Below are 26,093 nucleotides of genomic sequence, written 5' to 3'. Positions count from 1 at the left end.
GGGGGGGGGGGGGGGGGGGGGAGTTTTTAAGTAAATTAGTAACCACCGTGCCATTGATATGAAGAATAAGTTCTAACTAAAGAGATGAGGTTTGCATGTCCATTTGAAGTATAAAACCGAGGGGCCAAAAGCTTAAAATGTGGTTTTCGTAAGGACGCACAAAAACAAAAAGAGAATAGGAAAAATATTATACACCAGCGTATCATATGAACTTGAGAGTTCAATTAACCAAATTTAATATATATTAATTGAATGATAAATTAGAAATTATTGAATACCAACAAAGGCATTATCTCCAGAGAATGTTTCTCGAACATTGAGAATTTTATATACAGTATAGTATGGACAAACCCCAATTTCTGACCTTGAATGCAATACCTGTACATAAGGTACGTTGTAGGAGGCTCTTCGAATGCTTTATGGCCCCTATTTGAGCAAAGCGTTCACTTTGCATAAATATTTAAACATAACTCATCTACTTTTTTTCTAATAATGTTTGACTGCTTGACCTCATGAAAACTATCGAAGAAACAGAAGAGTCTCTCTGGTCCTTTTTTGGCCTCTGATTCTTGCAATTATTCTTGAGGACTTCTTTATTATGACACAAACAAGAGGAAGTGGTAAGTAGAAGGGAAATTACTTTCCCTTGTTTGGGAAAAAATTGAAAAGATGGGATGCGAGGTGAATAGGGAATTTCTTACATAATGAAAGTCTTTTACTCATTAATTATGCAATTAAGTGCTTGAAAGCATTTTCTCATCTTATTCCTGTTCACCATATGGTGAAATAAGGGAGAGGAAGTAGCTTCCTTCCACAAAGGATGAGAAATTTAACGCTGGACTTTCCATCTCTCTACTCCTCTTCTACCAAACATTCCCTAAGTTTTGCTCTTTAGCACTAATATGACAGATATTTTCTTCTCAGTTCTGTTACTTATAGCCTTCCATCAATATTTTTGGTAAAATGAATTTTGAGAGATAGCCCAGTGGTAAGGCCTTGCGTTTGTTCCCCAGTAGTCACCAATTTGAGTTCCCTTAAGGCCACTGAAGTGAGTATTTGGTGGTAAATTTCAGGCCCCGCGTGATTAGTCGAAGTGCGCATAAGTTGGCCCGGACACCTGTGGTTATAAAATATATATATTGCTGTAATATATTGAATAGTAACATTGATTGTGCATTTAAATGCCAATTATGTTTCCTGATACACCAGCTGGTTGAAGCTTCTAATTCCAACAAGTGCAATAAATTGATCATTTCAACATCATTGCAGAATTTTTGCGTATTCTGACATGTTAAGTAACTTCTATCTGTGTTCAGGCAAGCTCATCATCAGGCGTTCCAAATTCCAAGTTGGTCAACCATTTTGTTGGGATGGGATTTCCAGAAAAACAGGTTTTGAAGGCAATAGAGGAAAATGGTACATACATTGTTATCTCTATTTTAGACTGATTCTATGGGATATGATTAGTGTCTGATTTGTACTATTGCTATGCAGGAGAAGAAGATACAGACTCAATCTTGAACACCCTACTGACATATTCAGTGAGTAATGTCTACTGAAAGTGCATAATCAACGGTCCAATGTCCCCAGTCTTCTGAACTTTCTCAATTTCTCTCATGAGTAGTCTCTGTAGGTTTCTAATCCATCTTGTCTTGCAGACACTTGAAGATTCTCCTCCAAAACAGTTGTGTGTCAATTCTGATCCGATCTCTTCAGACTATGAGGAGAACCTTCCCGATGATCTCTCTGATTTGGATGGTTGGTCTGAAAATGAAACAGAGGTATGTGATGCTTGACTAATACTCTTAACTATCATTTGCCTTGGCGTCTTCAGCTGCACAAGTATAATATACTACTTCTAACATTTTTTGAGCAGAGTTAAGTTCAATGCATTCATTATCGCTCAACATTTTTTAGAATAGCAGTATTTTAATTCAAAGCCCCCCCACCCCGCGCCCCCACCCCCTTCTTTCAGGACAATACTTCTTCTCTATCTGAGGAACACAAAAATTTGCTGTCCTTGGAAAGCACAGGATCTTTGTCCGAGAAGGAGAAAATGTTGCTGTCGTTAGCTAATATGGGATATACTGTGGAAGAGTCTTCAATAGCAATGGAAAGATGCGGTGCGTACATGAAATGTAACTGATTATCGTCCGTTTGTTCCGCCACCATCAATATAATCAGTTCATGCTATTCCTGTTTACATGTTTCAGTATTTACTTATCTCTTGTCATCAACTTGTTGATTCTGGGAACTTAGAAAGCATGGTTGCGGAATCTTTCCTCACCCCGCACACATTTTCCCACTTGGCTAAAGTATAAGTTTTGATGCTATTTTGGGGACAAAAAGTTTTGTAGTCTATTTTATGCAATAATTTTTTATTACTTCGTAACGAGGCTCACCATTTAATTATTTTGTTGTACATGTTATACGTATTTTTTTTATTGTCCATTTAAATTGAAACAAGCATTGCATGTCTAACACGGCTATTTTAATTTATGGTTTGGAAGAATGACGATGAAATTAGGGAAAAGTGATGCTATTGTGTGGCTAGTTAAAAATGAAAGTTTTACCATGAATATAGGATGTTGGGAGTATTTGTTGAGACTCTCATATCAGCCTTTTTCTCTAGTACCTATTTTGTTGGGGTTGGTTATGTTCTCTATGGGTGGGATTGATCAATTAAACTTCCATTTGTTTGAGAAGCTTCGATCATATTTGTCTTCATAGTACGCTTTCCCAAAAACGTGTGCATTTCCCGGTTTCGACTATTTCCTTTCTGAGTTTTTCGGAAGATATTACCGGGTTGATGTTGATTTTTAAACAGCAATTATTGGATTTTATATCTTCCTGTTGATGTATTTCCCTCTGTTATTCACACTCCTGGTTGTAGTACGTGATTTCTGCCACACGAACAGTTGACTCTTTTCCTATTGCTTGTGTCTTTAATACTTTTGGTTACTTCAGTTATTAATGTGTAATATAACTGGTTTTGGTGGAACTGATCTTCACCTTTCACGATTTACAAATTTTATCTGAAAAGCATGTCGACAATTTTAGATGGACACCTCTTATATGATCTGATGGCGTACTAGGCAGTTAGTTCTGTGATGTTAAAGAAGGTTTTTTTCCTTTACTGGTACCCAGTCATCCATGCAGATACGGGTATATCATCATTGTGAACTGTCTTCTGTCTTGTCATAATGGCTCGATTCTATCGTGCATAATAAATACAGACCCTTGCACGTGTGCACTAATGCTCACATACAAGGGATAGATAGCTTGATGCCTCCTTGGATTATTAAGAGAGAATTTGTCTCTGTGTTTTTGTAACTGCAACCTTCTACACTTTGTGGGTAACTAGAACCTCCATATGCTGGTAAAACAATGAAGGTGTTGAATCTGTGGACTGGCGGGGCCTCTTTACAACAGGTTTTGCTTGCTGGATCCAGATATCGAAAGCTTTTGTATCTAGGAATGCTAGCGACAACCACTGCATGATTTGCTCATTTGATGCTATTTTATGTAACCTTTCTCATTTTTCAGGTCCAGAAGCCTCAATTGCCGAGTTAACTGATTTTATTTGTGCTGCTCAATTATCAAGGGAGGCAGACATTTATCTGCCGGATGATGACCTCAAGGTTATTTTCTCATTTGTTATACGAAGTTAAAGCTCAATGAGAACTCTGTCAATTTTTATTTATTTATTTTTTCAGATTTAACGCTTCAGCATTTAGTAACTGATATAGTTAACAATGTAACCGACATGTTTTATCCCATGCCTTTCCAGCCAAGATATAATGGAGTAAGCAAGATCAAGAAGAGAAAGTTCTTTGAGATTTGTAAAAAGAAAAATGATCCAGAGACTGAGACAATACGCCTGCCTAACCCAATGATAGGATTTGGTGTACCGTCGATGCAGCCTGAGAATATTAATCGATCTCTTCCTGATTCAGCAATTGGTCCTCCTTTCTTCTATTATGAAAATGTGGCTCTAGCTCCAAAGGGAGTCTGGGACACTATTTCTAGGTTTTTAAATGACATTGAACCAGAGTTCGTTGATTCAAAGTATTTTTGTGCTACGGCGAGAAAAAGAGGCTATGTTCATAATTTACCTGTTCAAAATAGATTCCCTCTTGTTCCTCTTCCCCCGCTCACCATCCAACAAGCATTTCCATTATCGAAACGGTGGTGGCCCCAGTGGGATATGCGAGAAAAACTTAACTGCATACAAACTGCCATTGGGAGTGCAAAGCTAACTGAGAGGATTCGCAATGCTCTTGAGAGATTTGATGGTGATCCGCCTACTTCTGTGCAAAAGTTTATTCTTGACGAATGCCGCAAATGGAATTTGGTTTGGGTAGGGAGGAACAAGGTTGCCCCTCTAGAGCCTGATGAAGTGGAAATGTTACTGGGATTCCCGAAGAACCATACAAGGGGAGGTGGGATAAGTAGGACTGACAGATATAAATCCCTCGGTAACTCCTTTCAGGTAAGCATTTACTTCTCTGCAATTTTCTTTGTTATCACCTTTTATCCAATGAATTTACTTTTTACTAAAATTATGATGACACATTGACATATACGAATTACTTGTCTAGTAAAGTTGTCCTTGCTGAAAGTCATCCTGACATATTGCTTTTGATGTTCCATGTAGGTTGATACCGTGGCATACCATCTCTCGGTCCTAAAGGACATGTTCCCAAGCGGAATAAACCTGTTATCACTTTTTTCTGGAATTGGCGGTGCAGAAGTTGCCCTTCATCGACTAGGAATTAAACTGAAAAATGTCGTTTCAGTCGAGAAGTCCAAAGTGAATAGAGATATAGTGAGGAGTTGGTGGGAGCAGACAAACCAAACTGGAAATTTAATCGACTTTGAAGATGTCCAGGCATTGGACGGAGACAGACTCGAGGAAGTCATAAGTTACGTTGGTGGGTTTGATCTCATCATCGGTGGAAGTCCGTGCAACAATCTCGCAGGGAGCAATAGGGTAAGCAGGGATGGCCTTGAAGGTAAAGATTCGTCGCTCTTCTACGACTATTTTCGTATCTTAGACTTGGTCAAGTCTATTATGAGTAGGTCATCGTAACTTGGTTTGAAGTGCTAATTTTCCTGATACTTGTGGATTCAAATGACTTGTTTGTCTACCTGTTAATAATTCAAATTCCGCAATGGATTTTAGTTTATTTTTCTATGAAGTTCGTGTTATTTTATTTTATTTTTTAAATAGAGATTCTCATAATATTTTTCTGTTTGGTATTTTATGTGAGAGGTGAACCATGTTTGCTTCAGATCCTTAAATTTTCTTGTTGCTAGAAATTATGAGGTGAATTATTGTTTAGAGCAATTCCTTGGCAAGCTTTGGGTACCTTCTTTTCCCATTTTTATAAATAGAGGTGACAAACATGTTTTCAAGCCCTATTTGATTTCTGTTTTTTTCCAAAATACATATATTTTCTTTTCAACTCCACATTCTTCAGTAAGATAATATTTTACGTTAACTCAAAATTTTTCTTTATTTTTTAATCACACATTTGTTATTGATCTACTGTTTCAAAATGTATTTAAACCTTGAAATGGGGCTCAAGTAGATCTTTGTTCTAAATGTAACTCACATTTATATAACTTCGTAGTAACTAAGATTTCCAGATATAATTTTCTGCTGAACTTATCCGAACGTGATATCTATGTTATATCTTTGGGCCTTGCTACTTGGTGTACAATCCCTCTCACAAAAGGGGTCATGATTTATTTATGTGAAAATTACACAAAATCATCCTTTAAATATTCAACATCCTACAATCAGATTGTAAATTTAATATTTCAAAAATTAGATATTTTATATTTAAATATTAAATATTATAATAAGATTTTTATCACAAACTGTAATTAATTTATATCTTCCTCTTTTCACCTCTCTTCTCACCCGTCTCCCTCTACACTCTCAGTCTTAATATTTCAAAAATTAGATATTTTATATTTAAATATTAATTATTATAATAAATTTTTTAATCACAAACTGTAATTAATTTATATCTCATTCCTCTTTTCACCTCTCTCCTCACTCGTCTCCCTCTCCACTCTCAGTCGACAGAAGTCACCTCTTAGCAGCCTTTCGGTGGCACGTCACCGATGACAAACAGCTACGATGATTATGATTGGTAGAGTTGGTAGTGGCGTGGTGGTGGTCCTCTCTTCTTACCTGTCTGCGTCTCCGCCTCCCTCTCCACTCTCAACTGCCTCCTCTCCACTCTCAGCAACCTTCCGTTAGTACATCACCAACGATAAAACATTTGAAACCACTTTCTCCACTTTATGTACTGTTGCAACGACATACAACTGCAACGAATGGAGCTATCAAGACATGATTTTTGGGGGTGATTGGGCTGCTGACGATACACAGTTGCTTAGGGTTTAGTTGTTTTTTTCTGTTGGTGATTATTGGTTGATGATGGTTGAGGCGGTGGTGTGGTGGTAGTGGTTTTGGATCTATAGTTTACATCGATTTGGTTACTTTTGTGGTTCGCTTTTGGTTATTTTAGTTTTGTGGCGGTGGTGGTTGCGGTTGCGATGGTGTGCAGTGCGATGATGGTGTGCAATTCATATTTTCTTTTTCCAAATTTTCTGCTGCGTTAACGGTGGTTCGATGGAGGTAGTTGTGACAGTGGTGCGGTGGTAGTACAAGTGGTTGATAGTAGTAAGGCATTGGCTTTGGTTGTTGAAGTGGTGGTGGTGGCGGCGGCAGCTTCCATACTTTGGAGGTAGCGAGGGCGATAATGGTGATACTGATGGTGGTTGTGGTGGTGGTTATAAGTGGGATGAGATGGGGTTGGATGCTCATGACCAATTATTTGATTGATTGTAACTAATAATTGGTTAATTTGTAATATGTGACTTAAAAATTGTGATTGTGACTCACAATTGATTAAGTTGTGATTGGAAAATTGATCGTGACCAATTAATCTAATAATTTGTAATAAATAAATGAGTTGCAACTAATAGAAGTTATAATTTTGTGACCTATAAAAATTTTTGATTCGTGATTAAAAATAATATGTAACCTATAAATTTTTTTATTTATAACCGAAAAATAAATTGTGACTAATTAATTTTTTGATTTGTGATCGATGAACAAAGTGTGAATTACAAAATGTTTGAATTGTGATCGTAAAAGAATTTGTGATATGAAATTTCTGATTTGTGACCAAAAAATAATAAGTGACTAATTAAATTATTAATTTGTGATCAAATTATATAGATTTGTAACCTAAATATATTTAATTAATAAAATAATGAATGAAGTAATTAAATCATAAATAAATTTTAATAAAAATCTGATTTTTGAAGCTTGAAACTTGTTTTGTTAATTTTGAAATGTGTTATATTTAAATTCTAACTTATGAAATTTTCCCTTTATTTATTGGTGCCCGCTCCCACTCATAAGAGCGGGTTGTACTTGGGGGTGTCAACACAGAGTAGCAAAACTTTAGGGTGTGTTTGATTTGCATTTCTATTTTCTATTTTCAGTTTTGAATTTATTTTCTTTTCTTTTCTTTTCTTTTTATTTTGAGGGAATATTTTAAGATTGCAAAAAATACGTTTGGTTTGTCATTCTGAACAACTGTTTCTCAAAACAAAAAACTAGAAAACCAATTTGGTTTAAAAAATTTAGAAATTATTTTATGACTTTTTTTTCAATTAATTTGATTATTTAGTAAAAGATATCAATTTTATGCTAATAGATGATTAGAAAATATTAATTTTAAAGTTGGTAAAAAAAAGGAATCATTGTATATCTCTAACAATTGTATCGAATTCTTTCGTACATAATAAATCATTGTCACTCATATCATCTATGCACTTACCACAATCATTTATAAAAGTACTCAAACAAATAGAAATATCAAAATCCAATAAATTGATTAAACTAAAACTAGTAGTAAATTTTGGAAATTACAAAGTTCATAATCAATATATGAAAAGAACACAATCCTACATTAGTTCTAGAATTTACAAACTGTTACTTAAATTTTCTCCCAACTGGTGCAACCGTGCAAGCATGTTTAAGAAACCACCCACTAATATTACTTAAATTTCCTTCCAGTAAACAATGATGTTCTACAAGTGTGTCCTATCCAAAATAGCGAAGCATCATCATATCTCCAATAGCCACATCGAAATCATCGGTAAATAAAAAATTATTGTCACTCACATATTGAACCAAACTTGATTCATTAACATTCCTATACATAAATATATTCGTAAGCATCATCGTTATTCATATCAATAATCATTTACAGTACTCTAAAAAATATACTTATCACATGTACAATAGTACAACTAAATATAATTTTCACAGATCATATGTGAAAGACAAGAAGCAAACACAATAAAAACATAATTAAATCACAATGAATTCTAATAAACAAAAGGGAATCACTAAAAAACGAAATTTGGAGCTGGGGCGCTTGAAGAGCAAATGGGTTCCTTGACAACTTTTAACAATTTTAATTTGGAAAGTTCACATATGCGAACAAGTCCATAATCTGAAAAATCAAAATTCACAGTATGCTATGCTTGCATAGTGTTTTCCACTATTGGGTACTAATCAAATATGCCAAACAAGCAATAAAAAGAAATAATAAATCCATTAAATGCAAAAATACACAACTCATAATTCCAGGAGACAATAATTGCTTATTTAATTTGATTTTGGGATGACATTACCTGAAGCATCACAAATCACACCGCACACTGAATTTAGAAAGAAATTTGAGAAATCGTCATAGCAGTGAGAACAAGCCCTCCCAAGTTCGGATGATAACAAAAAATGAACAAGAAAAGCAGGCAGTAGAGTAATACCCTATGTAATTAAAATGAAAATATTCATCAAGCACCTGAGAAGAAGAGTAACCTGCTCGCCGGAATGGAGTATGTAGCCGGAAGATTTGTTGGGGAGGAGAGGAACGAATGAGAGAGAAGATGAGAGGTGAGGTGAGGAATTGTTGAAGAAGTGGAGAAGAGGAATGGTTTTAGGTTTCAATTCTAATACATTGTACAAATGGCATTATCCATTTTAATTTAGGCGTTGAGTGTTTTGAGTCTTTTTAATTGAAAACACTCGAAACCTCAAAAATTCGTTTTGAATTTTCTGTTATAAAAATTGAAACATGAAAAAGGGCTAATCAAATGCACTCTTATATCTTACTTAAAATAGCTAAACTCAATAAAAGAAATTTTTTGTAGGAATGACATTAGGGATAGTGTCAGTTATTTTTTGGGGTCGGGGTCGGGGTTGGGGTTGGGGTTGTAGAACGAGGAGCTGGATCGCATGGGGATTAAAATATCTTCATTTATTTTCTCGTTGAATTAATTAATATTGTTAATATGTTTTTGATTTTACATATAATATTAAAATAAACAAAATATAGTAAAATAATAAAAATTCGATTTGGGAACTACGTGTTTTTCATCCCTAGCTTATTTATCATTCGAGGCAGGTGAGTTGAGGACAGAAGATTAAGGGTGAGCGTGGGTCAGGTTGATTAGTTTATGGACCAACCCAATACCAATATGATCAATTCGTTTTCATGATGTGGAAATAACATAATTTCAGGGGTTTAAAGATGATAATTCAAAATTCATTGATTAAGTTTCATTGATTCATAAATTAGGTATCAATATATACAAACCCTAACCCTAAATCATTTTAATTTTTCTTTTCCCTATGCTCTCTACCTCTCTCTCATTTTCTCTCCAATCTCTCTCTTCTACGTTGGCAACCCATTCAAACTCCGAAAATCAATGATGAAGCTGCACTCGCTGACGACTGCTACGAAGCGTGTGGTGTTTGCAGTTCATCAACGCGGCATTACAACGCTGCTGTCCTTTGGCACAGACGACTTGTGGAAGGGGTTTGCGATTTTTTCTTCCTCTTTCCAATTTGAGGAGGTTGTGGCAACGACGATCTGGGGATTGTTGGTTGATCTAGTGGTTGTGTTCACAAGAGTGGTGGTGGCTTTATGCAACACACCTCTGATTTTGGATCGGGTTGTGCAGTGTTTGGCGGTGCGCGATCGTGGTGATTTTTTACGACGGTGGAGGTGTTAGTGTTGGCAACGGTAATGTGGGTGGTGTTGGTGAGGTTGTGGGTTTGGTATTGTTGGTGTGTTTGATGGTGGCAGTCGTTGTGGTTTCTGACGACGAAGGTGGTTTTCGGTGGTTGTGGTTGTCTTTATTTTTGTGGGCATTCGATTTGACCTAATTGTGGCGATTTTGTTGATGTTGGTGGGGATGGTGCTGTTGAGGTGGCAACGGTGACAGTAATGGTGGTGATGGTGGTATGTGACCAATAATTTAATTGTGACTTAAAATTTTGATAATCTGTGACCAATTATTTGATCTTGAAATCATATGTGATCTGGAAATAAATTGTGACCTATAAACTTTTTGATTTGTGATCTTGAAATAATCTGTGACTAATTGATTTGATGATATATGACTCTCGCCTCTGAATATGCATGTCGTGCCACTTCTTGGTTCGTTCCTTGTAAAGTTTTGAATTTTCGTAAGCTTTCATTCTAAACTCATCTAACTCATTAAGTTGCAGTAGACGCTTTTCACCGACGGTGCTCAAGTCCATATTCAACTGTTTCATAGCCCAATATGCTCGGTGCTCCATTTCTAGTGGCAGATGGCACGCTTTTCCAAAGACTAGGTGGTATGGAGACATGCCTATTGGGGTCTTGAATGCTGTTCTATAAGCCTATAATGCATCGTCCAGCTTTTTAGACCAATCATTTCTAGATGAGTTCACAGTGATCTCGAGTGTTCTCTTCAACTGCCGATTAGATACCTTAACTTGCCCGCTGGTTTGTGGATGATATGGAGTAGCAACGCGGTGTTTAACGCCATATTTATTCAATAACTGCTCAAACCTGCGATTACAGAAGTGCTTGCCCCCGTTGCTGATTATAGCCCGCGGTGTACCATATTGGGTGAAAATATATTTTTTCAAGAACCCAATTACTGCCTTTGAGTCATTTGTCGGCAGTGCAACTGCTTCCACCCATTTTGATACGTAATCCACTGCTACCAAGATGTACTGATTTGAGAACGACGGGGGAAAGGGTCCTATGAAGTCAATTCCCCAAACATCGAATACCTCCACCTCCAAAATATTATTCAATGGCATTTCATTCCTCCTCGAGATGTTCTCGGTGCGTTGGCATCGGTCACACCTTTTGACAAACTCAAAAGCATCTCTAAACAGTGTAGGCCAGTAAAACCCTGATTGTAGGATCTTTGCAACTGTTTTCGAAGCCCCAAAGTGTCCTGCATATGTAGATGAGTGGCATTGCTCGAGAATCTCATGTACTTCTTCCTCAGGTATGCATCTTCTTACTATCTGATCAGCCCCTCGCCTATAGAGGATTGGATCCTCCCAGAAATAATACTTCAATTCGGTGAAAAACTTTTTCCTCTGATGACTTGAGTAGTCCGGTGGTGGGAACTAGGAACTCCTTTAACTGATGTAGGCGGTGGTAACTTCTCAATAACTTGAATTTTTGCCTTATCCACATCAATTCCTTTTGCTGAGATTCGATGCCGGAGTACAATGCCTTCTTGTACCATAAAGTGGCATGTCTCCCAATTTAAAACCAGGTTAGTCTCCTTGCATCTCTGTAAGACCAAATTCAGGTGCTCTAGACATTCATCGAATGAAGATCCAAACACTGAGAAGTCGTCCATGAAAACTTCAATAAACATTTCAATCATATCAGAGAATATCGTTATCATCCATCTCTGAAATGTGGCTGGAGCGTTGCAAAGACCAAAAGGCATCTTACGATAGGCAAAAGTACCATAGGGACACGTGAAAGTGGTCTTCTCCTGATCTTCTAGTGCGACAGGTATCTGATTATAGCCCGATTATAGCCCGAGTATCCATCAAGGAAACAGTAGTGTAAATGTCCAACCAATCTCTTTAACAACTAATCAATGAATGGGAGGGGGAAATGATCCTTTCGTGTGGCTGCATTGAGTTTGCGATAGTCGATGCCAACTCTCCATCCCGTAACTGTTCTGGTGGGAATTAATTCATTCTTCTCATTTTTCACCACTGTGATTCCCCCTTTTTCGGTACCACTTGAACTGGGCTAATCCATGCACTAGCTGAAATTGGGTAGATAATTCCTGCATCCAGTAATTTCAGTATCTCTGCCCTGACCACTTCCTTCATGTTCGGATTTAATCTTCTCTGACCCTCTATACTTGGCTTGCAGTTTTCTTCCATTAGAATTTTATGCATGCACAGAGAAGGGCTGATTCCTTTAATGTTTGCTATTGTCCACCCAATCGCCGTCTTGTTCTCTTTGAGTACCCTGAGCAATTTCTCTTCCTCCACCTCACTGACTGTATTCGAAATGATTACTGGAAGTGTATCTGACTCCCCCAAATATGCATATCTGAGATGTGGCGGTAGTTGCTTAAGTTCTAAAACTGGTGGCTGCTGAATGGAAGGCAGTGGCTTTGTATTTCCCGTCCTCAGTTCCTCGAAGTGCCTCTTTCGGGTGTTTGGCGGGTTGGTCTCCAAAAATCTTGCACATGTTTCAATTTCAAGAGACTCTGACTGAACTGATTGGGATTGTACAATACATGCTTCATAGGCATCAAATGGGCCGTGAAGTAAGAACGTTTCTTGTACTGCCTTGTCAATGATGTCAACTTGGTAACAGTTATCTGATTCTGTTGGCAGTTTCATGGCCTTGAAAACATTGAACGATATCTGCTCCTCTCCCAATCTTAAGATCAACTGCCCCCTTTGAACATCAATTAACGCTCTCCCTGTTGCAAGAAATGGTCTGCCAAGTATCAATGGGACGTCCTTGTCTTCTTCCATGTCCAAGATAAGAAAATCCGCTGGGAATATGAACTTCTCAACCTTGATTAGCACATCTTCAATTATTCCTCTGGGATGTGTCAGTGACCTGTCAACCAGCGAAGTGTCACAGTGGTTGCTTTAGCTTCTCCCAAGCCAAGTTTTCTGAAAACAGACAGAAGCATTAAATTAATACTTGCACCGAGGTCACATAATATTTTATCGAAATATATTTCACCGATTTTGCAAGGAACAGTAAAACTCCCTGGATCTTTTAGTTTTGGTGGGAGCTTATTATGGATTTTGGCACTACATTCCTCCGTAAGCATAACTGCCTCATGGTCTTCCAGCTTACGTTTATTTGATATGATATCCTTCAGATATTTCGCGTAGCTAGGCATCTGAAACAGTGCATCGGCTAGTGGGATGTTGATATGGAGCTTTTTGAAAACTTCTAGAATTTTTTTGTATTGTTACTCTACTTTTTGCTTCTTCAAGCGCTGTGGAAAGGGAATCGTAGGCTCGTAGGGGTTGTCTGTGACTTTGGCCTTGTCCTGTGACTTTTCTAAATTTTCCTTTGAACTTGATTCCTTTACAACAGTCTCTTCTTCAGCGGGGGAAGATGTCTCTCCAATCACATCCAGTCTCTTGACATGGATTTCAGGCAATTGTACTCCACTTCGAGTTGTAATGGCCTTGGCTTGCTCTTTAGGATTGATTTCTATATTACTTGGTAAGTTACCTGGCGTTCTGCCAGTCAATGCGATGGCTAGCTGCCCCATCCGAGTTTCCAAATTTTTGATGACTGCATTTTGATTTTGAAGTGTAGCTTCGGCTTTCTCCATGAATTTTCCTATCATATCTTCCAATTGAGGCCTCTTCTCTTCTTGTTGAAATTGCCCCTGTGGCTTATTCTGATTCTGGTTGCTCCAAGAGAAGTTGGAATGCTTCTTCCAGCTGGGATTGAAAGTCTCTCCATATTGATTGTGTTGCTGGTGTTGTCCCCACTGTGCGTAGTCTGCTTGCTCAATTCCTTGCATGAGTATTGGGCAATCTGATGTTTTGTGCTCGGCTCCACATTCCTCACAATTGCTCTTCTTAGCTTGTGATGCTTGTGATATCTTTCCACCTTGTGATACAGAGAGTCAATTTTTGCAGATATTGCTGAATAAGCATCCACCTCGTAGACACCTGGAGTTTTCTTTGAGATCGCCCTCTCAGAAGACCACATGGCTGATGTGGTAGCCATTCGCTCAAATAATTCCAATGCTCCATCAAATGTTCGTATGGATATTGAGCCATCTGATGCTAAATCTACCATGCTCTTATGGTATGGAAGTAATCCTGTGTAAAAGAATCGGATTTGGGTCTTTTTATTGAACTCATGCTGAGGGCACTTCCGGAGCATGTTTTTGAATCTATTCCAGGCTTCGTCGAATGATTCAGTTTCTCCTTGATTGAATACTGATATGTCATATCTCAACTTCGCTATCTTAGCTGGGGAGAAAAACTTTGTGCAAAATTTGTGTGCCAGCTCGTTCCATGTAGTGATACTCGCAACTGGGAGTGAATCCAACCATTCAAGTGCTCTGTCTCGTAACGTATGTAGAAAAAGCCTTAACCTAATAGCGTCATCCGAAATCCCTTGGTATCTGAAATGTTGACACATATCCAGAAATCGAGATACGTGTGTGTGTGGATTCTCCTCGGCTTTGCCATAAAATTGGTGTCCATTTTGAAACAGCTGTATCACATTGGTCTTCAATTGAAAATTGGGCTGCCCAAACGGTGGATATACAATGCTGGATTGGCTTTGAATAACTTGAGGAGTCAAGAAGTCCCTCAAAATTTCATTCCTTCATCCATTGCCTCTCCTTCGTTAGCTTGAATAATATGATTGTTTGATTCGTTGGCCATTTGTACTGGTGCTTCGCGGTGATCTCTTTGTCGTCGATGAAAGGTGCGCTCAATTTCAGGATCAACTGGAATCAATTCTCTTTCAGGCAATCGTGACATGCAAATCTGAGAATTAAAACCAATACGAGCACTGAGATTCAAACAATTTAAATAACTAAGACACAAATAAAGGATAATAACCTAAAATAAAAATAAAAAAATTATACTAGCAAAATAAAAATTTTGTTCGAATTAGTGCCTCGAGAAATAGAATTAAACTAAACTCGTTCCCTAGCAACGGCGCCAAAAACTTGTTCGCGAAATTATTTCTTTCGATTTAAAACTACCGCAAGTGTACGGTTCGTTAACAAATAATAAAATAGATTCAATGAGTCCGAATATCGTTCCACAAAGATTGATTAGTTCAAATTTTATCTAATGTAGCCTTAACCGAAACTGGATTGTCAAAGTGGATATGGACCTAATTAAAAACTCTAATTTCAAAAAGAAACCCTAATCATGCAAATTAAATGAGTAAATTGAAATTAAAACTCAAAATAATATTTTAACACTCTAGAATAAAACTAAAAGTTGAGAACGCACGTTGTTATAATTATTAGAAATTAAATACGCTAGGATCACGATTTTCCATGCAATTATCACTTTGAACCCTAGTTTCACAATATGACAGCACACTTCAATTGTGACGGATCAATGTTCCTAAGTCTATCCAATACTCTCTCTCGAGATATATCAAACCTATTTTTACATACCACCGGCCTATATTTATATGACAAGAGTATATGTAAAAATGCATGTAATTTTATGAACACTTAAAAATTCACGTAGGGCATAGCGATATATTTCTATCCACTATCGGACCCTACGATGATTTATATTATGTCAAATCTATTCCAATTCTCTCGAAACCAAGAATAAATCACTTAAATTCACACAATTACGAGCCTTTAATTGCGGAAACATTAATTGCATATAAATCATTCAAAACAATAAAAATTGTGTATTAACATCAAATTGCAAAACGAGGATATTAAAATTCAAATTACATGGTTCATCGATCTCCTAGCATAATAAGAATCTAGCCTAACATGATCAAAATAACAAAATACATCATGTTTTGAATAAAAGATACCACCGGGTTATGAAATCTTGAAGAAATCTTGAAGTTCTTCGTGCCAATCTTTGTTCTTGCTCTCAAATCCTCTCCAAGAAGTGTTTTTCGACCTCCAATTGCGTTCTCGCCATCTCTGGAATGTTTTTGATATTTATATCCCGTCAATATTAGGTTACCAAAGGATTTTGAATCGTATAAGGAAAGAAAATTTCGCATCAGACAAATAGCCATGCGACCGCATGGTTTTAATCCATGCGGCCGGGTGATTATTCCATATTTCCAATTGAATTCCCTACATCCCTTCGTGCGGCCGCACGAGAGTTCTACCATGCGACCGCATGGTAGACTTCAACTTCCAAAAACTTCAATTTAGTCCCTTTACTTGAATTTTTCACTTCTATGCCTCTTTTCTTCACTCTTTCCATTCTATCATCCCAGGGCATCATCAATTTGCATTTGGTTCAGCAAATTCCTTGATTTGTTCATCGGGTCAACTTTTGGGTAATTGCACCTTGGTCCTTGAACTTTCACTTTGTATCATTTTAGTTCTTTTTGGCGTCTTTTCTCATGTATTTCACCATGTTCATCGGTGTTACCTACAATTCACAAATGTAACGAAATTAAGTCACAATTCAATCATTTTATTCGTAATTAAGTCATGTTTGTGACCTAAATAAATGTGCAAAAACACACTTATCAATTGTCCTTTTATCTTTGTGTCTTCACATGCAGTTGGGACAATCTCTTAACTGGCAAGATTCTTTGATAGTTGTAGGATATCCCAAAAATTGATGTATGTCAAATTTTATGATATAGTCCTTCAAGATTTTTGATTTTCCATGTCCTCTATTTGTAACTAGCAACCAATTTTCATATTGACATAAATATGAGAATTTTTTATCATACAATTTTTGGCAATCCATAATTTTGTAACCAATGGAGCTTTTCTATCATTCTCCATAACATCTATTTGGAAATTGGCTGCTACCTACCCAATTGATATTATATGCTCAATTGAATCATAAACAATTTCATCATATTCAGGACTTATTAAATAAAATTTTAGATATATTTTTCGTCCTTTGGTAAATTTTGATACTTCTTTTATGAACATATCATCAAATTTTAATATTTGAATCAAATTTTTTCCTGAATATATTAAATCCAGAAATTCGTAGTCTGCAATTATCTTTATGAATGAAGGGTCTCCTCTTTCCATGACTATCACTCTAAGATAAACATTATTTGCTATAGAGATAAAATATGAATCACTTATTTTTAATTTATAGACAATTCTGACTATTTTGGCATATTCTTCTTCTTTTGAATCTAAAGGGATCATATTATCCTGATCTATGACACTGATAGTTTTGGAATCATTTTTATCTTTATGTATCATCACTTTTTTAGTTGATGCTGCTGAAATTGAATCTCATTTTTTATCAGTTGGTATGATGTCACGTCTGGATCCACTACTACTTCCAGCTATCCATGTTTGCTATTGATTTGGAAAATTCATTTCTTAGCTCTTTGGTATATCTGTCTCAGATAATATATCTTTTAGTTGTGTTGCAATAGCATCAACTTGATTTTTGAGTTTTATGGTTTCTTTATGTTGCTCGGTAATGATATTCAACAATACTTTTATATTTGAGTTGAACATCTCTGAGATCTGTGCTGCTCTAGTATCCATATCTTCAGCTTCTTCTTTGAGAAAATCTATCTTTTTTTGTATATGTAAGATAGATTGATATAAATCCATGACCTTGGTTTCATCCATTAGCAAATTCTATGTTTCTACTAAGAATATCTAAAAGAAAATTATTGACTCCTTTAATATAAATTATATCAAAATTATAAAATGTTAAATAAGCTTACCATCTATGGAGCCTTTTGTATTGATGTTCTGATGGTAGTTTATTCCAGACAAATCCTGTAACATGACAATTATCAGTTTCAACAGTAAAATTCTTGAATAATAAGAATAATGAGAACTTTTTTATTACTGTGATAATTGCTACTAATTCTTTTTCATGAGTGGTATAATTTATGTCTACTTGATTAAATGTTCCTCTTGAATATCTACAAATCCCATTTAGATCTGTGTTTGATATTGCTACCCAATATTTATCTAGGGCATCAATATTAACAATCAAATTATCTTTTTCATCTGATAATCTTAATTTTGGTAAATCTTTACATTCTTATTTAATGATTTAATTATTTCTGTATGTTCTTCGTTCCATCCTTTAGTATTTATTTTTTTAAATAAAATTTGTATTTTATGTCTTTTCTTAGAAAGATTTTCAATAAATCATTCTGCATAATTTAAACATCCCAAGAATTTTTATATTTGTTCTTTGAATTCTAGTTTATCTGGAAAACTTTCTATTTTTTTTTTAGATATGTGATTCTGCAATTTTATTTCTCTTTTATCTATTAATAATTCAAGAGAGTCTATTTTTTGTTTTTCTATTATAGATTTCTTTTTAAAAAATACAATTCATTCTTTTTTACATTCATTTATGAATTGAATTAAATGATTTTTATGTTCTTCCTTACTATTAGAATATATTAGTACGTCATCTGTACAAACAATTAGAAATTCATTAAATTTTTTAAATATATTATCAATTTTTCATTTATATATTTGTGATGCATTTTTTAAATCAAATAGTATCACTAACCATTCATATTTTCCTTGAGGTGTATTAAATGTAGTATATTATATACTATTTTCTTCCATTTTTACTTGTCAAAATCTTGATTTACAATCAAATTTAGAATAATATTGTTTTCCTTTTGCAATGTTTATTAAAATTTCTTTATTTGGTAAAAAATATCCATCAAATTTAGTATATTTATTTAATTCTTTATAATTTATAACTAAAATAGTTTTTCCTCTAACCTGTTCAGAATTTTTTATAACCATAAAGACTGGACTACTATGAGATTTATTACTAGGTCTAATAAGTTTCTGTTCTAATAATTCTTTTATCTGATTTTTAAATTCTTGTGTATTTTTTATAGTATACATCACTCGTGTCTGAATCTTATTATAATATTTTCTGTTAATTCTATTTTGGCTTTAGCGGTGATGTAGCTTCCAAAATAATAATGAATTTTTTTCATAAACTTTTTCTAATTGTTTAATAATTTTTTCTATACTCATTTCTATTCCTATTTTTAGGATTTTTTTTTTATACAATGTTCTTTTATTTTTTATTTCATTATATATGATTGGTTTTTTCTTTCATTTATCACCACACTGAGCTGGCTGAACTCTACAAAGTCTAAATTCTCTTGAAATTTTTAAAAAGTGTGAGCAAGGTATTTGTAACATTATCATGTAATTATTTTGTTTATAATATTGAAATTATTGTATAAAGTCATTTCCTAACAATATATCACACTCTAATTTACCATATTTATATATTTTATTTATTGTAACTTGTTTACTTTCAAGAATTATATTAACTTTATCTGCACTATTAATTATTTGAGTGCTTTCTCCTGTGACTCCAATTATTTTTATATTATTATTACTATTTCATGATTTTATCAAAAAAACTTTTAAATATTTTTATATCACTTCCTGTGTCTATTAAAGCACAAGTTGTTATGTTTGTTGTTATAATAGTAACTTGTATATATACAGCTAATGAAAAAGTTATCTGATTATTCATTTAATTCTTTTTGCATAATATAGTTTGTCCAGTATGAAGTATGAACTATGTATAATCCTTCTCTTTTTATATCATAATCTTCTAATCCATTTAGAAAACTCATACCTAAAAGTATAAGAGAGTTTATATCCATACTCTTATTTATATAACATGGTACTAACAGTTTTATTCCTCCTATTTTTATTGGTACTTTAACTTCTAAATTTGTAATATGTACTTGTCCATCAAAATTTACATATCAATATGGTTCAGTTTTATGAGTTATTAAACATTTATTTCCAATTGAAACTATATGACATTCATTAGCTCCTGTATCAATTAGTATATTTATTCCATTTATATGCTCTCTTCCATTAAAATACTCCCCTTCTATTTTTATATTTTCAACATTTTTGTAAAGCTTTATTTTTCTTATATTACTAAATTCTTCTTACTGATTTTTATTCGGTACTCTAAAACTTTTTAATCTTTTAATCAATTTTCCTTCTTTAAATGTTATATTATTAGATCATTCTTCTTCTAGAAGTAAACTTATCTGTTTATTTGGTTATATTATTTTGTTAATATCTTTACATTCTTTATGTACGTCAATATACTGTTTATTGGAATAAATATTTCCATAATTAGAGTTTGTAAATGTATATAAAGTTCTATATTTTATAGTCATAATTTGATCTCCTGGTTGCATGATAGCATTTTTATGTAGCTTAAGATGTAGTCCTAAAATTTCATTAAAATTTTTATCTTTTTACGAGACACAATATTTTGGGTAGTATGTAAACATTATTTTTTGATATGTCAAATTTTCTTCTATTGTTCCTAAATGACTGTCTTTTAAATTTATTATTCTTCCATCATGTAAGATTATATTTTGGGTAGCATGTAAACATTATTTTTTGAGATGTCAAATTTCCTTCTATTATTCCTAAATGTTTGTCTTTTAAATTTATTATTCTTCCATCATGTAAGATTATAGTTAAGGGTGAATCTATCCCTTCTCTGAATAATGATTTAAACATTATTTGTATTCATGCTAAATAAATATATTAGATTTTTTCACTTTATTTTTTTATTAATCTTTGTCAATAGTTATTCAACTGTATTTCTTGTTAAAAGATTTAATTTATGTTTTTCATAAGTTGTTCTTACATCTATAGTTTTCTCAATTTTATGATATTCATTTATTGCTATCTTTTCTCTTATATTCTATTTAAAACATTTCATTTTTCTATTTTTAAATTTAAAGATAATTTTTGCATTTTTCTAAATTTGTTATTATCAAAGGTGACTTTTAGTTCATAACCTTTTATTCCTTCATATTATTGTATATTTATATTATTATTTTCAATTTCCTCAATTTCTTTATTCAAATCCTGATTTGTCATCATTTGTTTTATTTATATATACTTCTTAATTATAATACTGTTCAATATCTAATATTTAAATTAATCCATCTTTTATTTTCAAATATTCTTTTTATAATATTTTAACTTTCTTTTTTATTACAATCAGAGCTTATATAATATATTTTCCTACTATATGACATATTTTCCCACAATTCCAATATTTACGTTGATTTTTATTTTTCTTATAATTTTTATTTTTCTATTGACTATATGAGATATTTTTTTCTTTAATAATATCTTCTTTTAAGTTTTATATATTTTTTATTAAAATTTCTAAAATTTTTAAACTTTTTATTTTTATATTTTCTTTTATTAACCATTATTCCAGGATTATATCCCCATTGTATATGATTTTTCATATCATCACAACATATTCTAGTTAGTTTTCTTGATTTTTTCAATAATTGTCTTTGTTAACATATATATGCAAGTCTTTCAAATAAAAATTTTATTTCTAAATCTAAAGTTCTAGGTATTCCAATATTATCTCTAACATATTTTTCAAATTTTATTTTAAAATATATTCCCAATAAACCTTGTAACTTATTATAATCCATGTTTTGGTATACTTCTCGATTTTCATTACTATAAAATTAAACATAATAATAATTTCTGAATTCACAAGTATATTCTTTAATTTTGCACATATTACATATTGTTAAATTTATTAATTTTATTCTGACAATATCTTTTTCTCTTATTGCTTCTCCTTCAACATTTCTTATCCAATTTTCTTCTAAAAATTCATCTGAAATATATTATACTAACTTTTCTATACTTTATTTATCTTATTTTATTATTTTTGTTATGTACATTTCTTTTGATTAATGTTTTTGTATCATTACTTATTCTTTCCCAACAATTTCTAGCATCTTCTTCAAATGATGTTATTAAGAAATCTATTCTTCTTTCAGTATTTTCTAATGTGTCATCTTTGATACATAAAAGGAATAATATCATTGAATCTGATCAAATTAATAAGACTTTTTTAGTATCTATTTTACAATTTAAATTTAATTTTGTTCCTTCATGGTTAATAGGTTTATCATAATTATCATTTAATTCAAACTTATCTCTATATTTATTTCCTTAAGATGGTTGTCTATCTCTTACTTTATCATAAAATTGTCTATATAATTTATTATATATAGGTGCATAACTTTCATCTGATTCTTGTAATTCTTGTTTGGAGGTTCCTATTGGATTTGGTCCTCCTCCAGTATTCATTAAAACTTGGTATTCACTTATATCATCTAAATTAATTGATCAAAATTTTCTATAAGTAAATTTAATTCGTCCTTCATCTTCATCTTCATCTTTTTTTTATTTTCTTCTATTTTTTATTTTTCTAACATTTTTTCTCTAGATTCTTCTCCTTCTAATAATTTAGGTAATATATTTTTCCTAAATTCATCATCCATACTCCATGTTTTTATAACTATATTTTCTTTTTCAATATGTTTCTTTCCTATTCGGATCATTTATTTTTCTATAAATTTTTTATCTATTTTTTTCTTTATTTTTATTGTTTTCTTTTAATTCTCTAATTTCAATATTTAATATATTTATATCATTTCTTGTTTCTTTCACTTCATTTCTTAAATTTTGAACGTCATTTATTAGCATTTTTATTAATGATTTTAATTCTTCCATGTATTCACTTATTGACATATTAAATTTTTCTTATCATCTTTCTAACATATAAGTTAATTATATCTTTTATTTTCTTTTTTCATCTATTATTTTTCCAAATCTTTCTTTAGTTATATCTGTATTTACTAATTCTTCTTTTACTATCTTAAAGTATTTACTTTGTCGTCCTAATTTTTCACATTTTAATTTTATTAACTGTTTTTCTTTTGTTATTTTCATTCCATCTGGTATTAATATTATATCTTGTGCTTTTATTTGTATTTTATTAATATTTGCAATTAATCTATTTAATCTTAAATCTGTATTATCATTTATACTCATACTTCTCGTTATAATATAAATTAAATTCTTCACCTTCATATTCCTTAATAATTTTCACACACGCATGCGCGCGCACACACTCACACGCACACATATATATACTCTTTGATTATGATTAATGTCATTGTTTTTAATTTATTAGGAATGAGTTCTAAAAATATATAACTTCCTCTTTCTTCTTCTAATTTATAATAATTATCTATTTTTCTTATTTTAATTTACATGATCTCCATGGCCCTGATACCAAATTACGGGGGGTGCTACTTTGAGCGAACAAAAATAAAATAAATCTATGTAAACAACAAATCTATCTAAATTCAAATAATGATTAATTTTGAGGACTATAATAGAAGATTTTTATATTGTAGTGATTTGTATGAAATATAATAGGGTATTTTAGGTACTTTCTATTAGTTGAATTGGTCAAAGGTTAAAACGGAAAAGTAGCCTTTTTATTTAGGCCATTTTCATGTATTTCCCACTTAAATAGAGAAATGAGAGGAAAAGTAATTAGGGTCTGAGATGAATTTTGGTTTTATTATTAAAACTAATTATTTAAATTAGTACCTGATTTTTGCATAAACAAACTTTATATTTGATTTTTGAAATTGGATCTTAAAAATTCTGGTTTGATGTAATTACCACTACAGATTTTGGAGGGAAAAAAATAGGGAAAGGGGAGTAAGAAAAAATGGAAAAGGAAATATATTCTACAGAGGGCAGCGATTTCGATGTTGACTGGGATTTTACAATTGTCCGGTTTGGTTATTTAAAAGTTTAAACTCGTTTAACCAAAAAAAAATAAAAATAAATAACTTTTAAATTGTAGGCTAACGTGCTCGATTGGCCCCTGTTTAGATTGGTGAGTTTGTAGGGTCTGTAGCAAAACAAATAAAGACAACAAAATTGTAAAATAAATTAAAAACAAATCGAGATTCTTGAAGAGTTGCTGTGGCACGCACTTCTGAACAATATTTCAATGCGGATGCGAGACAGTTTCTTTAATTTTTATTTGCTTGGAAGAAACTGCCCTTGATGATCAAGGACCTAAGTTCCCATAAAGTGAATGGTAGGGATGTCGTTACCAAATTATGAAGCTTAAGGACCTATTTGTACTTATCACAAAAGATTAGGGACTCACATAAAATTTCCCATAAAATAACTTGTAACGTATGAGAAAATAAAGTCTCGGTGGTATTCATTTTAAGCTAAAAGACAAAATCATTATGACATAATTATTTAATTTTTTTCTACTAATATAGCCACTGCAAGCACATTTCACACATTGAAACCACTACAGATTGTAGTATACAACTTTTCTTTCTCTTCAACTGTCTGTGATACGAATGGAGATTGATACCAGTTCCAAAGAAAACCAGATTTTGCGTCGGAAACCGTGTGGTGAGGGTTTTCTGTTGGGATTTTCTTCTTTTTCTACACTTTCACACCGGAGTCTTGAGGGTTCTTTGAATCCATTTTCGAGCTTTTCCGCTCCATCTGATGATCCGTTTCATAGAAATAAGCTTTCCACAAAATTTGCAGAAGATAGTGTAGAAGCCCAGATCATGATGCATGGCCTTCAACCCAGAATATTACTGGATTTAAATTCTGAATCTTCATTGCAAACAATGGATCAGTGTCAAATCAACGAACCATTGAATCTTAATTCGTGCTTGGTTTTTGACAGAAAACTCGAAAGGAGAATTGATTTGAATAATAAATCCAAGAAATCCAATATAATTAAAGGGCAATGGACTCTTGAAGAAGACAGGTAATTATCACTTTCACCTACGAAAATCTTGTTCTCTTTAGCTGATGGCGTCTATTTTGGAAGTGTATAGTTTATTTGATCAAATTTTCATTATAATTTTTTATTTGTAGATTGTTGAGTGAGTTGGTTGGGAAGCATGGAGTAAGAAACTGGTGTGTGATTGCACAAAAGCTTCCGCGGAGATTGGGAAAGCAATGTAGAGAAAGGTGGCACAACCATTTAAAACCAGATATCAAGGTTTTCTCTAACCTATCTTCGTATCATCTTTTTCCCCTTTATTTATTTTTATTTATGGAAAAAAATATTTCATTTTCGTCACATGCACGTGTATTACATGCGACCGTCAAGAGTGTTACAGAAATTTTTAAAACGATAATGGGTCTCCTTGAAACTTCAATTTGATATCTATAACTATTTCGACGATTTGCATAAGCTTTCATTCTTATTGTGTACGTTTTCATATTCTCCACATGAATTATTTTATGTTTGAATCAGCTAAAAAAGTTGATTAAAATTTAAGTTAAATTCACATTTAATTTTAACTACATATTTCATCAACTTTTATCAAAATTTACTAAAAATTTTCCCATTCGTTCACATTTTGTTTACTTATTCCCAATTCTTAATTTTATATTTTCCTTATTAATTTTGTGCAATGTGGGTGCATCATGCACGTGTTCGCACGACGAATTGTACTTTATAATGAGCTTGTCGAGTAGTCTGAACTAACCACAAATTTAAGACCGAGAATATTATTTTAAAGATATTGTGGTATCATTTACACATGAAAGAATGCATGAAACTTGGAGATAAAAATAGGTAAAAGTAACCATTTGTGCTATACGATATGATATTTGCAGAAAGATAAATGGTCCGAAGAAGAAGACAAGAGACTAATAGAAGCTCATAAAGAACTTGGAAATCGGTGGTCACAAATTGCTCGAAGATTGTCGGGTAGGAGTGAAAACACCATAAAGAACCATTGGAACGCAACAAAACGAAGACTTTTATCGCGCAAAAGGGACAATCCAAATACTAATACTCTCTTGCAAAGCTACATCAAGAGTGTGATGTCGTCTTTGGGTTGCAAAGAATCTCTGGGAAACTCGTCCTTGCCTTCCATTTCATCGAATGGTACAATGGCCAATTCGATGCAAAGGGAGCAAATTGAGATGAAATCCGAAACTGATGCTCGAATGGAAGTGCAGTTTGATATGCAAAAGCAAATGGATTTTATGGGGATTTCGTCTTCTAACTATAATATTTGAGATTTATTGCCTCTACATTTGCTTAGTGGACACATGTTTCATGTAATGTTTTAGTTTTAGCGGACTTGATGGAA

General features: G+C 33.1%; 3 protein-coding genes across 9 annotated transcripts in view; 2 read left to right on the top strand and 1 right to left on the bottom strand.

The window, feature by feature from the left end:
* LOC111400828 (DNA (cytosine-5)-methyltransferase DRM2-like) overlaps nt 1–5,213 on the top strand; it is a 9,861-nt gene extending 4,648 nt beyond the window's left edge. For all 7 annotated transcript variants that reach the window (XM_023028247.1, XM_023028246.1, XM_023028245.1 and 4 more), the window contains 7 exons: nt 1,317–1,416; nt 1,495–1,541; nt 1,659–1,781; nt 1,976–2,123; nt 3,547–3,641; nt 3,791–4,492; nt 4,658–5,213. In XM_023028247.1, the coding sequence (XP_022884015.1) occupies nt 1,317–1,416; nt 1,495–1,541; nt 1,659–1,781; nt 1,976–2,123; nt 3,547–3,641; nt 3,791–4,492; nt 4,658–5,092 (1,650 nt within the window). In that variant the 3' untranslated portion in view covers nt 5,093–5,213. The remainder of the gene's footprint in view (nt 1–1,316; nt 1,417–1,494; nt 1,542–1,658; nt 1,782–1,975; nt 2,124–3,546; nt 3,642–3,790; nt 4,493–4,657) is intronic.
* A 7,771-nt stretch (nt 5,214–12,984) lies between these two features.
* On the bottom strand, nt 12,985–14,114 carry LOC111400130. The gene is made up of 4 exons (XM_023027568.1): nt 14,023–14,114; nt 13,626–13,688; nt 13,366–13,528; nt 12,985–13,284 (listed from the first exon to the last, which is right to left on the bottom strand). The coding sequence occupies exons 1-4, from the start codon at nt 14,112–14,114 to the stop codon at nt 12,985–12,987; spliced, it is 618 nt and encodes a 205-aa protein (XP_022883336.1).
* A 10,133-nt stretch (nt 14,115–24,247) lies between these two features.
* LOC111402588 (transcription factor MYB118-like) lies at nt 24,248–26,093 on the top strand. Its single transcript, XM_023030972.1, has 3 exons — nt 24,248–24,751; nt 24,862–24,988; nt 25,612–26,093. The coding sequence occupies exons 1-3, from the start codon at nt 24,327–24,329 to the stop codon at nt 26,017–26,019; spliced, it is 960 nt and encodes a 319-aa protein (XP_022886740.1). The 5' UTR covers nt 24,248–24,326; the 3' UTR covers nt 26,020–26,093.

This window comes from Olea europaea, chromosome 10 (genome assembly GCF_002742605.1).
Source record: "Olea europaea var. sylvestris chromosome 10, O_europaea_v1, whole genome shotgun sequence".
In the NCBI taxonomy this organism is placed as follows: Eukaryota; Viridiplantae; Streptophyta; class Magnoliopsida; order Lamiales; family Oleaceae; genus Olea; species Olea europaea.
This window is presented reverse-complemented; position numbering and strand designations above follow the sequence as displayed.

Excerpts from the sequence above, each read along its gene's own strand:
- LOC111402588 (XM_023030972.1), top strand. The coding sequence starts at position 24,327 with ATGGAGATTGATACCAGTTCCAAAGAAAACCAGATTTTGCGTCGGAAA. Across the intron at positions 24,752-24,861 it reads TGGACTCTTGAAGAAGACAG|ATTGTTGAGTGAGTTGGTTG; the intron begins GTAATTATCACT and ends TTTTATTTGTAG. Across the intron at positions 24,989-25,611 it reads ATTTAAAACCAGATATCAAG|AAAGATAAATGGTCCGAAGA; the intron begins GTTTTCTCTAAC and ends TGATATTTGCAG.
- LOC111400130 (XM_023027568.1), bottom strand. The coding sequence starts at position 14,114 with ATGTGGTCTTCTGAGAGGGCGATCTCAAAGAAAACTCCAGGTGTCTAC. Across the intron at positions 13,689-14,022 it reads TCTGCAAAAATTGACTCTCT|TCATCAAAAATTTGGAAACT; the intron begins GTATCACAAGGT and ends ATCAAAATGCAG. Across the intron at positions 13,529-13,625 it reads ATTGACTGGCAGAACGCCAG|ACTGGATGTGATTGGAGAGA; the intron begins GTAACTTACCAA and ends CCATGTCAAGAG.